At 26.4% G+C, this 17,630-nt stretch overlaps 1 protein-coding gene across 3 annotated transcripts in view; it reads right to left on the bottom strand.

The window, feature by feature from the left end:
• The window catches only part of LOC136071939 (uncharacterized), a 200,667-nt gene that overhangs the window by 99,344 nt on the left and 83,693 nt on the right, over positions 1-17,630 (bottom strand). For all 3 annotated transcript variants that reach the window (XM_065797810.1, XM_065797812.1, XM_065797811.1), the window contains 8 exons: positions 17,457-17,626; positions 15,474-15,590; positions 13,466-13,597; positions 10,126-10,248; positions 2,135-2,257; positions 1,887-2,009; positions 391-513; positions 64-186 (listed from right to left, as the gene is read on the bottom strand). In XM_065797810.1, coding sequence (XP_065653882.1) covers positions 64-186; positions 391-513; positions 1,887-2,009; positions 2,135-2,257; positions 10,126-10,248; positions 13,466-13,597; positions 15,474-15,590; positions 17,457-17,626 — 1,034 coding nt within the window. The remainder of the gene's footprint in view (positions 1-63; positions 187-390; positions 514-1,886; positions 2,010-2,134; positions 2,258-10,125; positions 10,249-13,465; positions 13,598-15,473; positions 15,591-17,456; positions 17,627-17,630) is intronic.

A 17,630-nucleotide genomic window follows, 5' to 3' on the forward strand; every position in this document is an offset into this window, starting at 1 on the left:
TATATATATATATATATATATATATATATATATATATATAAAATAATGACAAATTTACCTTACCTTCACATTGCTGACTTGTATAATTGTAAATAAAACCAACAGGACAAACACATGTATACAACCCAACCAAATTATTACATTTAAGATCATCACCTTTACACAAGTAAGCACATTCATTGATATCTATTTAAAATAATATTGAAAAATTTAACTTCAAACCCATCGTCGAATTTCAAAATAATATATTTAAAATGAGAAAAAAATAAACTCATTCTATAAACACTAATCCCCGTAATTATATTAGGGAAGTAAGATTTATGAAAGATGATGGCAAAAAAAAAACCTTATTAAATCTTAATAACAACTAAAACCAAATACAAAACAAACCATCACACTGAAGGCTAGTATAATTGAAAAAAGAACCAACGGGACAAACACACTGAAAGCTTCCATTCAAATTATTGCAAGTATGATTGTCATTTTGACACAAATAGGCACATTTTTTCGCTTCTAAAGACAAAAAGATTTTGGTAGAGTGTTCAACAAAATAACAAATACGAAATCTATAAAACCTAACAAAAATGCAACAGATGATGAATCCTTGAAGAGCCTGCAACATATATATATATTTCACAATATTGCCATTCTGTTCCTGTAAACAGCATTTTAAAACCTTTTACAGAACAGCTTTTTAAAAATATTTTTTATCAGATATGATGAACAAAAAATATTTGTTGCAATTTTAAAGAAATGTTTTTATGCGCTTGTTTTTATGCGCTTGCTGAAGTTTTTGCAGGCGTGTGGGCATGCAAGAAAAGGCTTGAGCGCAAAAGCACTGGCTAAATGGAGAAGACTGTATATATATTTAAATACGTTTTTTTTTTCAAAACTATGTTTTTGTAGCAATTCTTTTTTAATTTTTGTTGTTAAGTTTTATTTAAGAAAAAAATATTAAGTTAAAGTTAATTTAAAGAGTTTCAGATAATTTTTTATGGATGCTTTTTATTTACTTTCAACAACAAAACTGTTAGCTCAAAAGAGATGTTGATGTCAATGTTGATGTCAGATGTTGATGTCAGATGTTGATGTCATGTGTTGATGTCAGATGTTGATGTCAGATGTTGATGTCAGATGTTGATGTCAGATGTTGATGTCAGATGTTGATGTCAGATGTTGATGTCAGATGTTGATGTCAGATAATTTTTTTGTGGTTTTTATGGATGCTTTTTATTATTTTCAGCAACAAAACTGTTAGCTCAAAAGCAACAAAAATATTTGCAAATAAATAAATATTCTTGAATTTTGAAACTTTGCGATAGGACATAAATATATAATATAACTTTATATATCATTATTATTAATATATATATTTTTTAATTGATATTATAGATTAATTTAATGCTAAAAATGTTGTTTATATTATTACAACATCATCATTAAGCAGTGGTTTTAACTTATGGTTTCAAATATTAAGAGAGCAAAACTCTTGTAAAAAAAGTAAATATTTAAAAGAAATGCAATATTAAAATGAAATTAAAATTAAAACTTATTAAGATTAAAAAGAGGATCTAAAAAATGTACTTTTTTTTATTGATTAGAAAACCTTAAAATTGCAAATAATTTTAATCTTTAATCTAAAATCACAATAATCATTTTTAATCATCATTTTTTTTAATTATTTTTTTATAACCTGCACAATTTCTATTTTCAAAATTTAAAATGAAATTGAAACTTATCAATATTTTTCCACTGATAATTAATCTACATTTTTGCATTACTTTATAAGCAAATAAATATAATTCCACATTTCCCTTGTTCACCATAATTGTTTGTATAGTGGTTTATAACTTAATAATAAAAAAACAAAAAAACAAAACTCAAACCATCACATGGAAGACTAGTAAAGTTGCTCAAAAATCCCACTGGACAAACACACTGGTATGAACCATGCATATTTATACAAGTATAATTATCAGCTTTGCACATATAAGAACATTCATTTACATCTATAAAAATAAAACCTTTTGTTTTCAAACACAATCAAACAAACTATATATTAATTTAAAAACAAATTATCTATTTATTTAAAAAATGAAATCAAAAAAAAAAATCATAAAAATAATATACAAACCATCGCACTGTAGACTTGTATAGTTGTATAAAAAACCAACAGGACAACCACATGTGTATGATCCAAATAAATTATTACATTTTAAACCTTCACCTTTACACAGAAAACCACACTCATTCACATCTATATAACATAAAGAACACTATAATATATTTATAAAGAATAAAAGTAAATAAAATAAGGTATAAATATTTTTTTATGATCATTAGTTTTTATAAAAAGTATATTAGATTTATAAAAAAAAAAAAAATAACATGTTGTAATATACAGGGTGCGGAAAAAGTTCCTGTACAAAAATATAAACAGCAAAAGTTCCTGTACAAGACGGGAAACAAATTACACTTTAATTTAAAACAAAATAATACTAAAAAATATTAAAAGAATATGAAGGAATACAAAAGAATACTTTAAACACTCTATATATTGAAAGAAAACACCATACTTTTATATTTTTCCGCACCCTGTACAAATATTATAATAAACTAAATATAAAATAGTTGGAGAATAAGAGATAATACTGATAATGACAGATTTTTATAATATATCGAAAAGTTTTTAAAAAGCACTACAAATTAATTTAACATTTTGAATTACAATCGTTCTTAAAAATTATAAAAAGATTCTCATTTTATTTGTAAATTTATAAAATTGCCCAAAAAAAGTATTAGAAAGTATTTAGAATTGTTATCAGAAAAATGGTATTTGTAATATATTATAATTTCATGTTTACTACATATGGCAAATAATTTCTGAAAAAGTGTCAAGCTTTTCTACTTATATATATTATGTATATATACATATATATATATATATATATATATATATATATATATATATATATATATATATATATATATATATATATATATATATATATATATGAGCAATTCCATTTTTAACTTATGTTATACACGCAATAACTTTATCAAATATTTGCCTATTTAAACTGTAAACTAAACTTTTAGCATTTTTGTATGAAAGCTGTTAGTCTAAAGAATAAAATAAAATAAATAAATAAAATAAGTTAAAAAGTTTTGAATCTGGCCAAAAGGAGGCGAACTTATTACTGAAAATGCCACTTAACTTACATTACACAGGAAACAAGGTAAAAAAATTGCTTCAACTTTTAGGTCAGATTTCTGCAAATCAGTAAAGCGGTTTGTATTAGAAACTTTTACAAGATGTTGAGAATTCTATACCAATTTTAAAAATATATATAAATTTATCAGAGGTGACCAGCTTAGGAAGATAAACTGGTTTTTTTGATACTTTATATTTAAGTTACATTACACCACTTATGTTACCGAGCAATTATTATCGTGGACTTTTTTATATCTATTATTAAGAGTTAGAGTTACGTAAAAAAAGAATTGCAGAGGTATTGAACTCATTCATTAAAAATGATTAACAAAAGAAATTTTAAAAAACTGGTGGCTCTTCCTGAGTAATTTTTCATAACGTTTATGAAAGTTATCAAATTGAATACAGTTTTTCCGCAAGACCAAGAGCAACTTTGAAAAATTATTTTAGTATTTCAACTTCATTAATACTTATTTGAGTATAAAAAAATCTTTGGTTTGTCGAAGTTTTTGTTTACACTTCTTACGTTTACGCATATTGCCTTATTTTCATTAGGTTGAATTTTTAAAATGCTGCAAAGTATTTACATTTAATTCTTTTAAAATATTATTGACATAAAAACTGCTATCACAGTTTAGGAGGGGGAGGGGTTCAGGTATACGTGATCGCTTGTGACAGGAAGGAAGGGGTTAAGAATTGAAAAATATAGGGAGACGTGCTTTATGTATGACCCTCCTTAATTGCATTTACAAACAATTTGTTTTACTAAAACAAAAACAAAAAAGGTTTTAGCTTTTTTTTATTATATTAGGAACTTTTCTGGCTGTCAAAATAATTATGACGTTGTCAAAGCTCACCTTTTTAGTCAAATCTTCTTTAATCAAAACAGTCAAATATTAGTAACGCGATTCTAGCGTATGGTCAAACAGAGAGAGTTTTTTCTAAAGGCTTCTTTTAAAAGATTAGATCAAGTAGCTGCATTGGATTTTCTTGCTTGAAAATTGTTTTGTTAAAATGGTGAACTTCTTTATGCTCACATTTCTCAGATGAAACCATTTCTCATGCTTTATTTTAAACGGAAAGATCATTTAAGTTCTCATGCTTTATTTTAAACGGAAAGATCATTTTTATTCAACCAGACAAATGAAAACATATTACTAACCACCATGCTTATCTCAAATCTTGAACAAATCTGCTGGATCAGATCATTTAAACCAATATTAAAAACATTCACTTTAAATTCTTTTATTTGGCTGTTGTGGAAATGGGCTGTGTTTGATGCATCAACATGAAAGTGCTTTAGCTTATGCTTTCTTTTAGTAGTGAGTTCAGTTTTGAATCCTAGCAATCCAGCTACAGCTACAGCCTCTTAAAAATTTGCAACCAGGAAACCCTAACCTTCTATTATCTCCTAATGAGGGTACAGCTCTAAAACTCAGTTTTATGGTTCTGAAGCTGGCTGGTAGTCAGGTCTCCAGAACTCTATGGTAGCACTCAGAGAGGCTGTTTCCATCAACAGCTGAAAAATATCAGAGTACGAAAACTATAAAACACAAAAACCATCGTCATCACCAAGTTCTCTAAACCTACTATTCACTAATATTTGTGGTCTTCATAAGTAACTTTTCTTCTGTTAAGTCTTATCTCTTGCAAAGTTCACCAGACCTACTTGCTCTTTGTGAGACTAATTTGAGTTCAGCTGTCTCATTTTGTGATCAAAGTGTTGATAGTTATCTTCCTTTAACTCGTAAAGACTCCAACAGTCACAAGCTTGGCCTGAGCATTTACATTCCTAAGAATTCACCCATTTGACAGGATACATGGTTTGAATCCATAGACTATTCTTTTATGTGCTTTCATTTAGCACAGTTTTTGTTCTATATCGCTCTCCTTCATCTCAAGACTGCACCCTTTTTGATGCTATTTCAGATCAAATTAACCAAGCCCTCTCTCTTTATCCATCAGCGAATATTGTTGTTGTTGGTGACTTTAATGCTCATCAAACTGAATGACTTGGCTCTAGTGTCAGTGACTCTGCAGGCATTAAAGCCCACAACTTTGGCCTTTATTACTTCCTAACTCAAATAGTCAACTTTCCAACTCGCTTTCCAGACAACTCGAATCATTTACCTTCTACACTCAACTTATGTCTTGTCTCTGATCCTAGTCATCCCCTTATCATCGTACCTCTTACAACTACCTTAAAGCTGACTGGGACTCTTTCCTTGATTTTCTTCGTGATTGCCCTTGGGTAGAAGTCTTTAGTCATCCTGCTGACAAATGTGCTTCTTACATAACTTCATGGATTCAGGCTGGCATGGAATCTTTTATTCCCTCTCAACCATTTCAAGTCAAGCCTCACTCTTCTCCATGATTTTCCTCACGTTGTGCTACTGCAATTGCCAATCAGACTGTTACTTCCATATCTATCAGCAAAACAATTCTCCAGAAAACAGACGTCTGCTTATTACTGCTAGAAACAATTGTAAAAAGGTTTTGTCTAGAGCCAAAGCCTACTACTCTTAGGTCATGAAATCTTGTATTTCATCACAAAAATTAGGCTCTCGTGACTTCTGGAAAATCTTTAAAAGTATCAATAATAAGGGCAAATCTATAATTCAACCTCTCTTGTATCGTTCAGACTTTGTCACCTCACCTAAAGACAAAGCCTAACTGTTTGCTAAAAACCTTTCATCAATATCATCTCTTGATTCCACTAGTTGCGCTCTACCTGATATAGCCGTCAAAGAGGTTGATCCATTGTTTGACATTTGTATCAGTCCAATTCTGTATCTAAAATGATTTCCTACTTAGACTATTCTACAGTTTGTGCTCCAGACAATATACCTGTTGTAGTCTTGCAGAAGTGTTCTCCAGAGCTGTCATCAATACTTTCAAAACCATAACAATAACTTATCAGAGTCTTGTTTTCCAGCCTGCTGGAAAGCAGCATATGTTATCCTTATTTTCAAAATTTGAGCAACTTGACTCGTCTAACTACCATCCCATTAGTCTTCTTCCTATCATAAGCAAGGTTTTTGAATCTTTAATTAACAAACACTTAATCTCTCATCTTCAATCTAATAACTTGTTTTCTGACCATCAATATGGATTTCAATCTTCTCATTCTACAGCTGATTTGCTAACAGTAATAACCAATAGGTTTCATCGTGCATTAGATAGAGGTGGAGAGCTTAAGGCTTGCTCTTGACATTTCTAAAGCATTTAGAAATGTCAAGAGCAATATCGTTCATTCGATGTTTTATAAGACATTGAATGAACAACACCTTATAGTTTTATATGATCAGGAATCCTATTCAATCCTGTTCAAAAATCTTATAGAAGTTTTTATCCTATAAGACATTGAAATAATAATATCCTATAGTTTTATATGTCCAGAAATCCTACTCAAATAAGTAGGATTTCTGTGTATATAAAACTATAGGATATTGTTCATTTGGTGTCATATGGGATAAAACTCCTATAAGATTTTGGATTAGGATTGAATAGGATTCCTGTACACCCATACATATACAACTTTTATATACGATGTCTTATAGATAGGACTCCTTTAAGATTTTGGAACAGGATTTTGTAGGATTCTTGTAAGCCCATACCTATAGGACTTTTATATCTGTGATTTAGGATAAGACTCCTATAAGATTTTGGAGGAGAATTGCATAGGTATCCTACACTAAAGAAATTTTTATAGATTGTATTTAATTGCGCTATCCTATAGAAAATCAGGTTCCAATTTCTTATAGGAATGTCCTATATCCTTTTTAAAGGATATACTACAAGATTTTTTGACTAGGGATATCCACTCTTTTCTTCATTTCGAAAGTTTCAACACACAAGTAATGCTCTTTGATTTTCCAGTAATTAATTTCTCTTTCGTAGAGGAGAAAACGAATAACAAAGGTTATCTGCTCAGGGCAAAATATATTGGGGGTGCCATCGACTATGATTGTGAAATAGATATCATCCTGGATTTCTTCGACAGCTGCACTTAAGATAACACCATATTCTTTGATGAACTCATTTGGAGATAATGGAGAGAAGTAATGAGCACTCATTCTGGAGTCGTCTTGTTGATGGTGTCTTATATTTTCTAAGTGGAATGGAATGACGGGGTTGTGACAACCAATAAGCTTTATACCAGCAAGAAAGTTTCCATTTTCTTTCCCATTCACGAGTGTTTTTTCACCTGCAAACAAAGTTGTATATAATAATTATAACTAAATTATTACAATAATTGTATAAATAATTAAAATTGATATTGAGAAAACTTTATAATGAGTTACCTAGAAAAGCTAAGTTCCTAGATACCAAGAAAATAGTCACATCCAAAATTCCACAAAAAATTGTCTGCCATTTAGCTGTCTCAAAATTTATTCACTTCAAGAGCTCTAAATATATACCAGTGGAGCTAGTAAGACAAATGTATGCCTCTTTCCAACCCATGTAGAACTTTAGGTGCAATGGCTGGATTGATGCTCCTTCACACAATTTATGAGTTTCCTCCATTGATCCCTAGCTCCTCTGTTCCATTGAAGAAAAGACAATAACCACTTTTGAATACTGCCTTTATGCTAGGAGGTCTCTTTAAAATAATTACATCTTGATCTTTTTGACAGCTGGGCAAAAAGAGGGGTTAGCATTAATTATTACCAAGTCAGGTTGAATTTCACATTCTCTGCTGTTAGATAAAGTTCCTCCTTCTGACTCTGATGATTCACTTTAAAATTCATTTAGCTCAGCTTCAGGGGAATTGTTTAAGCCCCCAACAAATCCACAGTCCTTCGAATCACACATATTGAGTGCAGTAAATTACACATATTGAGTGCAACAAAGATGCAAAAACTCAAATATTTGATAACTGGGCGGGTCCTGAAAAGGCAATGCCACTTATTTGTCTAAAAAATGCAACACTATGATTCTTCTTTTGCTTCAACAGTTAAATACTACTTAAAAAAACAGCGCTTTTACCGCGAAATCGACAACAAATGTCTTGTTCTCATTGTTGAAGAAGTTTAAGCAAACCCATGGAATGCACTACCTAACAAAGTTCTTAGTGCTATCAGTATCGACTGCTTCAAAGCAAAATTTAATCAGTTATTATTATAATTACTACAGCACATCATCTTCTGTACAATCGAACATGAGCTAGCATTGCTAACTGTTCATAGGCTTACAGAACACGCCAGCTTCCGCCTAATTCTACTACTTCTAAATCCAGTTTTTGCATTAAAAATAGTTTAAAATTAATTATAATAATAGAATTTAAAATTGAAATTATTTTTTTCATGTGCATTTTTATTACGAATACTAAAGTTTCAATCTCAAATACGAAAACTAAGCAGATTTCAAATTGTCATTAAAATGTTTTCTATTTTATTGTTAAAAAAAACAACAACAAAAAATGGATTGTCCGGCGCCCCTTCAAGCTTGGCGCCCGGGTCAATTTGCCCCCTTTGCCCCCTCCCTCTCAAAGGCCCTGATTTAAATAATTTTCATAACATTAAAAAAAAAAAAAGATTTTTTTTCTAAATTTTCCTAATAAAAAGTTTCAATTAGAAACTTGTCAAACCAATGCGACAAAATAAGAATCACTTAATGACGTAATTCATTTTGTTAATGAAAAAGTGCTAGAACTTTAGTAAATGCATGTAGTTTTAACTTACGTTACACAAATTTTAAACAAAAATGTGTTTTAACTAAGCATCGTTAATCAAAACTTTAAATGTAAAAACATAAGATTTAATATTTTTTTGCATATCTTATTAATAAACTTTAGTTTTTAAACTTAATTTTAGAAAAAACAAAACTTTGTCATGTTTTTGTTAACTTACATTACATGAAAATTGCAAAGGTTTTTTCGTTATTTTGCTGAAATATACATATTTTTTAAAAATATAAACTCTGACCAACAACAATTTGAGTATGTTAGCTCCATTTTCACACTAAATTAATTTTGATTATGCAAATAAATTCATGGTTAAAACAACATTTTACAATGATACTTTTTTTTATAGTGTGACAATGAGAAAAACCGTAACTTTCGGAAGCATAAAATTGACCTAAATTAATTAATTTTAGTACTAAAGATATAGTTAAAATAAACTTTCATGTGTCTACATCAATATTCATTTGCTAAAAGTTGACGAAAAAGAGAATGAAATTTGACTACTTTTTCATTTTCTGCCTTGAAATTGCCCATATAATACAACTTTATGTATATATATATATATATATATATATATATATATATATATATATATATATATATATATATATATATATTTATATATATATATATATATATATATATATATATATATATATATATATATATATATATATATATATATATATATATATATATATATATATATATATATATATTGATTTGATTTTTATTTGATATTATAGATTAACTTAATGCTAAAAATGCTGTATATATTATTACAACATCATCATTAAGTAGCGGTTTTAACCTATGGTTTCAAATGTTTAGAGAACAATAACTCTCTTTTTTAGTTAGATTTAATACAGCAAGATTTTCAATAATGAATATGTTATTAAATAAACTTATTGCTAACTTTTTACAAAATCTTTTACAGTTTAATGTTGAAAAAAATTAAATATGCCATGCTGAAAACAAAAAATAATTTACACCTCAATGAAATATTTTTCAAAAATGTTTATAATACTTTTAGTAAAAAATGTGAAAAAACAGATATGATATGAGAGTTACCTCCAATGCCAGGTTATATTTAAAATATTTTTTAAAATATCAGCAGGATATTTTAAAAAATTTGGATTTTTTCGTAAATCCATAAATATATTAAATATATAACAAAATTTTTATACAAATATACTTTAACTTAAAAAAAAAATAAAACACAAACCATCACATTGTAAACTATTATAATTGTAAGAAAAGCCAACAGGACAAATACAGACGTATGATCCATTTAGATTATTACAGGTAAGATTACCACCTTTGCACAAGTAAGTACATTCATTCACATCTAAAAAACAATTTGACAATATTATAAAAAAATATTTAACAAGTGAAAATATTATAAGAAAATATCTTTTTAAAAATACTTGTAAGGTCAGAAATATAAAATGTTTATCTGAGTTTAAACTTCAAACTATCTTCAAAACTTTTTGCTCAGCTCCACTTATTACAAGCTATTAAATTTAAATACTAAAACCCTTAAACTTTTGTATTTTAAATTTTTAGACAAAATTTTAATGGCTAATGGCTATTTCCATGATTGTTACATAATAGTTTGTAATGTTTAGTAATAGTTTGTAATGTTTAGTAATAGTTTGTAATGTTTAGTAATAGTTTGTAATGTTTAATAATATTTTGTAATGTTTAGTAATAGTTTGTAATGTTTAGTGATAAGTTGAAATGTTTAGAAATAGGTTGTAATGTTTAGTAATAGTTTGTAATGTTTAGTAATAGTTTGTAATGTTTAGTAATAGTTTGTAATGTTTAGTGATAAGTTGTAATGTTTAGTGATAAGTTGTAATGTTTAGAAATAGTTTGTAATGTTTAGTTTTATTTATATTTTTATTTTATATTTTTTTATATTATATTTATTTATATTATATTTTTTATTGATTTATGTAAGAGAACTTTGTGTACAATAGTGCCGACTTGGTTATTCAATAACTGACAAGATTAAAGGTTCTTTTTAAGTTTCTGGTGGTAAAAAAAGATATTTTTGGTTTCTGATTTTCAGTGTGTCCAAGGGAGAAAAAAATTGGTAAAAATAAACTTACTTAAAAAAGGCTAAAAGCTGAAAGAGAAAAAACTAAAAAGAAAATAAAGCCTAGAAAAAATTTAAGAAAAATGAGGAAGAACAAATTTATTCTTTGAAGTATAAAGATCTTGTTGAATGTTACATAAGAGATGATGACTCAATCAATATTGAGATGGATGAGGAACTTTCTTTAAATGAAAAGCAGCTATTAGACTGTATAGTTCCTAGAGGAATAACGAATCTTTGGAAGTAATAGGAAGGGGTTCAGCTAATTCTGTAACTGGTTCAGGAAGAGATATTGACAAACCTTGAACAATTGTTTGGTAGAAATTGTTTTAGTGTACTTATATGTTACACTGTAATGAGCTTTATGTGACTATGGATGGACCCACCAATGATTGGTTGGCCACCAATTGATGGTTCTAGCATTTCAACATAATTGTACAGTTTTATTTACTTTTGATACAACTAAAAATCTTTTTTCCATGTTTCCCAAACAAACAAATTTAAATTTGTTTGTTTCCAATTTGCAAGTAAAATAATTAACACTATTTATTTCATGATTAATAATAATTATTTCATCATTACAATATCAATTTATAAGCAAGAACTTGTTTATAAAAATCTAAACAACAAAACTATAACCTTTAATTAAAAAAATTACCATAGGCCTTTTTATAATATATTTTACACAAATGTATTCAAATATCTTGTCATTTCAATTATCATTAAACAAATTTTTACAATTTTCATTAGACAAACTTTTAAATAAAAATACTATCAATTATTTTTTTTAATAATTTAAACACACTATAATATAATAATATAGCATAGTGTAAGCATAGTAATATACATTATAGAGTACATTGAGTAGAACATATTAGTATTTTTATAAGTGCTGACTGTTGAAGTAGAACACAGTATTTTTAAAAGACTGTTAAGTAATGTAAACTTTAAATATTAAGATACTTAAATAAAAAATAAACAAAAAAAAATTATTAACTTTCTTTTACAAAAAAAAAAAAATATTTAATAAGGATTTTAATAAAAAATAATTCAAATCAACTTATATAAATATAAAAAAATTAAGATTTAAAGAAACATAGAAATAAAAACTAAATGACCAACTCAATAAAACAAAACACATTCTAACTAGATGACATTTTGCAACACTTTTTCCTCTAAAAGTTAAAAACTAAAAGTTAAACACGTTTATGATTTGTCTTGAGCAACAAATGAATGAATAAAATGAATAATATGAATGAATAAAATTTAAGTTGCTTTTTTTATTCTAAAAAGCTTATGAGTTATACTAATTTTCGAAGAACAAAAAATCTGTGTTTGATTATATAATAAATATATATTTTAAATTTTACTATTTTTAAATCAAGTTTTAAAAAAAAGCTGAATCATTGATCACAAGATTATTTCATGAATCGGAAGATTGTCTCATTATTAGGAAGATTGTCTCATTATTAGGAAGATTGTTTTGTCAATCAGAAGATTGTATTAGTAACAAGATTATCTCACTAACACAAAGTTAGGATCTTATTAAAAGTTTTTAGAATTATTAAACCATTCCTTTTTAACCACAGTATTAAAATTAATATTGATGGACAAAACTTATAAATTTACAATAACATCTAGGTACCACATGGTTCCATTCCTGTGTTGTTTCTCATCTATATTAACAATTTTTCTAACATTCTTACCTTCAGTAGCTCTATTTTTTAATGACACAACTATAAACTCCTGTCTAGACAAAAAATTATTACTTTTTGATTATTTAGAACAAACAGCCAATCTTGCATGTGATCTTTCTCCTTTGACAACTTGTGGTTTGCAGGAGTTGGTGTTTGCTGGTGTTTACAGGGGTTTGCATCTGTTTGCAGGTGTTTGCAGTAGTTTGTAGTAGCTGGTGAATCTTAATCCCAACAAAACTTAGTTGTTTAAAGTTGTTTAAAAATTTTTGAAAGGTTTGAAATCACATTGTAAATGTTATTGATCCTGCTCTACCTGCCACGTTTGAGTTTATGACTAATTGCCATAAGGTTGAACCTCTTTCTCTTTCTACAAACAGTACCTACAGTTACCTGCAGCTTTGTTAAAAGTGAATACATTAAAAAAAAACATTTACTTGGTAAACAAGCATTAGGTTTTCTAAATAACGCAGTTGCACACAAAAAATGCAGTGCAAAATGTCATATAAATATGTCATAATGTCAAAATGTATGTGATAAATAATATAAATAGTAGGATAAAAATTATTAAACTTTTATTAAATGTTGTTTTATGAAAAAATAGCAACAACATAAAAGGGTTGTCAAGTGACCTATATGTATTTAACTAACATTTGTGAGTAATTTTATATAACTATATGATGAAGCTTAATAAAAACTCTTTGACATTTATAAAAAATAAATACAAATTATTTCTTATGTCAAACAAGAATTTTTTTTTAAAATTAGACCTTCACAGTATCTCTGGCCATTAACCAACTGCCAGCCATTTTGACATGAACAAGAATAGTTACCAATCAAGTTAATGCATTTACTATGGTCCCAATCACAGTCGTTAATACCATTACTACATTCATTAACATCTAAAAAAATCAATGATACCTTTATTAGATTCATAAAAATTTTTAAACATAATTAAATAATTAATCTTTCATAAAAATTTTTAAACATAATTAAAAAAGATTTTTAAGCAACTTATTTCCAAAAAAAGTAATTGTTTAATTTAAACTAAACATTCAACACTTTTGTAGAATGAGACTACACACACTTTTTTAAGAGAAAGACCAGATCTTTAAAACAAGACTGCAGACGTTTAGAAAACTAGACCACAGATGTTAGATGATATATATATATATATATATATATATATATATATATATATATATATATATATATATATATATATATATATATATATGTATGTATGTATGTATGTATATATATATATATATATATGTATATATATATATATATATATATATATATATATATATATATATATACAAATATATATATATTTAAATATATATATATATATTTAAATATATATATATATATATATATATATATATTAGGGTGGAGTGAATTTTAGTTTTTTTTACAATTCGTTTAGCCTGGGTGTGCAAAAGTTGTCTATTCATTTCAGAAATACTCTGGAAAAATATCAATGCTCTAGGAAATTATCTTGAGGTTCCTCAAGACCTTTAAAATTTAAGGAAGAGTTCCTGATGATCCAGCAATGGTGAAACTTCAAGTCGAAGATAAAAGTTAGATAAGTGTTTTTTACTAATTTATTATTGCTCTGTTCTTTAAGGACATTGAGCACTCTATTTGTAAAATACACTAACATAATTTACATATATATATATATATATATATATATATATATATATATATATATATATATATATATATATATATATATATATATATATATATATATATATATATATATATATATATATATATATATATATATATATATATATTAAATTGAAATATATATATATATATTAAATTGAAATATATATATATATATTAAATTGAAAAATATATATATATATTAAATTGATATATATATATATATATTTTAAATTTATTACTATCTTTAAGACAATAATGTAACTTCACTTCATTCAAGACCCATCTTGACCTAAAGTTAAGGAACTTTTTATTAATGATATTATGGAACTGTTAAATGTTTAAAGGTCTAGAGCAACACCTAAAAAAATTTTTATTCAAAAAATCTTTAAATCAAGTTTTTTTTATTACATAAAACACAATAAGAGGGTGCCGACATATCTTTTTAAATTATTATTTTAGGAGATTTAGTAAAAGTTAAACTAGTAAGATTTAATAAAACAATTAACTTTACATTTTAGTACTTTAGAAAGTAAAAAATAGCTGCATTATTACTAGAATATTTTTTTAAATGCTTCATTGCTCCCATGAGCTTTACATTAATCCAACTTCTACAACTGCTTTGTTTGTCTTTATAAACTACTAAGTTTTCTGCTAAATGAGATAGAGTTTCCTACTAAATAAAAAAGAAAACCATTATGGCTTTCTTTTTCTTTTTATCTTCAGTACTTAAGAGAGAAACAAGAGTGGTTTCTTTTTTTCTATCTATCTTCAGTACTTAAAAGAGAAACTAGAGCCGTTTCCTTTTTTTTTTCTATTTTTAGTTCTTAGAAACTAAAGTGGTTTCTTTTTTTCTTTCTATCTTCAGTACTTAAGAGAGAAACTAGAGAAGTTTCTTTTTTTCTTTTTATCTTCAGTACTTAAGAGAGAAACTAGAGTGGTTTTTCTTTTTCTTTTTATGTTTAGTACTTAAGAGAAAAACTAGAGTGGTTTCTCTAAATCTCTAAAGTGGTTTTAAACAAACAAATTAAAAATAAAAATAGAAGTTAAAAACTATTTTTATAAAACAATTTATGAATGGAATGAAACAACAATTACCTGAACACATAAGGTTTACATTATTATAACTAAAGCCATTTTGACAAGTACAAAGCGAGTAAGTAGAATTCTCTGAAATACAAATTTCGTTGTCATGGAGCTGGGATTCAGAAAAACCTGATAAAAAAAACCTTTGTAAATTAACCTTTTATATTCAATTTATATTATTTAATTATAATTATAAAATATAATAATTATATTGGTTTAAATATTATAAAAAGCATAAATATTATTAAACAAATAAATAAAAAAATTATCATGATTTTATAATTTAACTTTTCCTTTATTTTTTTAAATTTTACTATTCTATTTTGATAATTTCAAAAAAAGAGTGCATCTCTATGATTGAAGAAATATGACTTGCATCATTGTTGTTTTATCAGGGAGATCTAGTGGAGAGTTAATGATGTGTTCAACCACTCCTATTACGTCATTGCAAAAAATTACTGAGTGCTGCAAATATTGTGCAAGAATGTTAGTCATTAACATTATGAAGATTTTCACTTGTATAATGAACTGTACAGGGATTTGGATGTGGTATTCCTTGACCAATTGGCTGCCAACAGGGCTGAGAAAATTTAACTGAGCCACAAGTTAGTAAAAAAATCTTTTGCTACTACTGGAGGCCTTACTAATGGAACTACCATTAGCTTATCCTTGGCTTGTTTGGCTCAGATCTTAATTTTTGTGTAACCTTTTTTTTTTAATTTTGTTGGAAATTTAAAATTGGACAAAAATAAAATTTCAGCCAACTTTTATAGAACTTGAATAAAACTTTGTAAATAATCAGATTTGGGGTAGGGTTGAAAAATTTGACTACTTTTTTTGAGAAGTTGCAAGGTAGCTTTTTTTATTGTGAAAACAGAGCAAACAAACAATTTCCAGGTTTTTAAAATCTTATTAAAAATGCTAAAATGGCAGCCAGTGATTTTGTAAACAATGGTTGATGAGTAAAACTTGGAAATTTGTAAAAGTGATATAAAAATCAAATATCCAGTACAAAATTTTTTGAGGAACATTTTTTCTGACTCTATTTGTAGTTTTTTCTGACCCTATTTGTAGCCCTTTGTGACAAAATGTATATAAGTATAAAATACTAATAGAGTATAAATATAATTGAAAATTACAAATGAAAAATTAAATTTTAAAAAGTATATAAATATATACTTAAATATAAGTATATACTTAAATATAAATATATATAATTTAAAATTACAAATGAAAAAGTTAAATTAAACTTTAAAAAGTTTTTTATTATTTATTATTATTAGTTGATTAAAAAGATTATTCTTTTTATTTCAAATTAGATTATTAATTGGATAAAAAAATGGAAAAAAAAACACACTGCAGAAGCAATTAACAGTATTTTTAATTTGCTATACAGAATGAATAAAAAGTTGAATTTGAATTTAGAATATTGGAATTCAATTAATGAAAAATTATAGACAAAATCCAGCAGATAATGTTCATATAAACGTTAAATGTAAATGTGACTACAAAATCTTAGGTTGAACTGGCAAGTGTGATTGTATTTACAACTTTTTATATATGCTAGTCCAAACACTAAAAATGATTAAAAAAATGTACAGCTAAATCTGCTTTGCTTTTGTGAAGCCGAAACACCAAACTGTTTGTTATTTGAAAATTGTTTTTTAACACTTTAAAGTTGCAATACATAGGAAATAATTTTTCACATAACTTGTATAGCCAATTTTTTTTTGAAGTCAGATAAAGATAAAAAAATAAAAAGCTCTGAGTTTTATTAACTATAAGATTGTAAACATTTATTTTGTTGGGCAATAGTTTTACTCTTTTGATAAATCTATTCTTATAATTGAGTAATGGGATTGTAAATTTTCAGAGGTAAATAAACATTTTTTTTTAAAGGTTATTCACGCATTAGTTTTTTTTAAAAGAGAATATTTTTAAGTTATATTGATTTAAATCATAAAAAATACATGTAAAAAATATGAAACCATATACTTGTTCGTATTGGACTCAGTTGACTGCTGGTTAATAAAGTTGGAGTAATACCATTGAGCTTTAATCCAATAGCAATATGTCCTTCGAAATCATGTCCAATCATAACAACCTCAATATAATATTTTTTGTTAATCCATAGCAAGATTTTGTCTGAAACTTGATTCAAATACCTAT

Source organism: Hydra vulgaris, chromosome 05, assembly GCF_038396675.1.
Source record: "Hydra vulgaris chromosome 05, alternate assembly HydraT2T_AEP".
NCBI lineage: Eukaryota > Metazoa > Cnidaria > Hydrozoa > Anthoathecata > Hydridae > Hydra > Hydra vulgaris.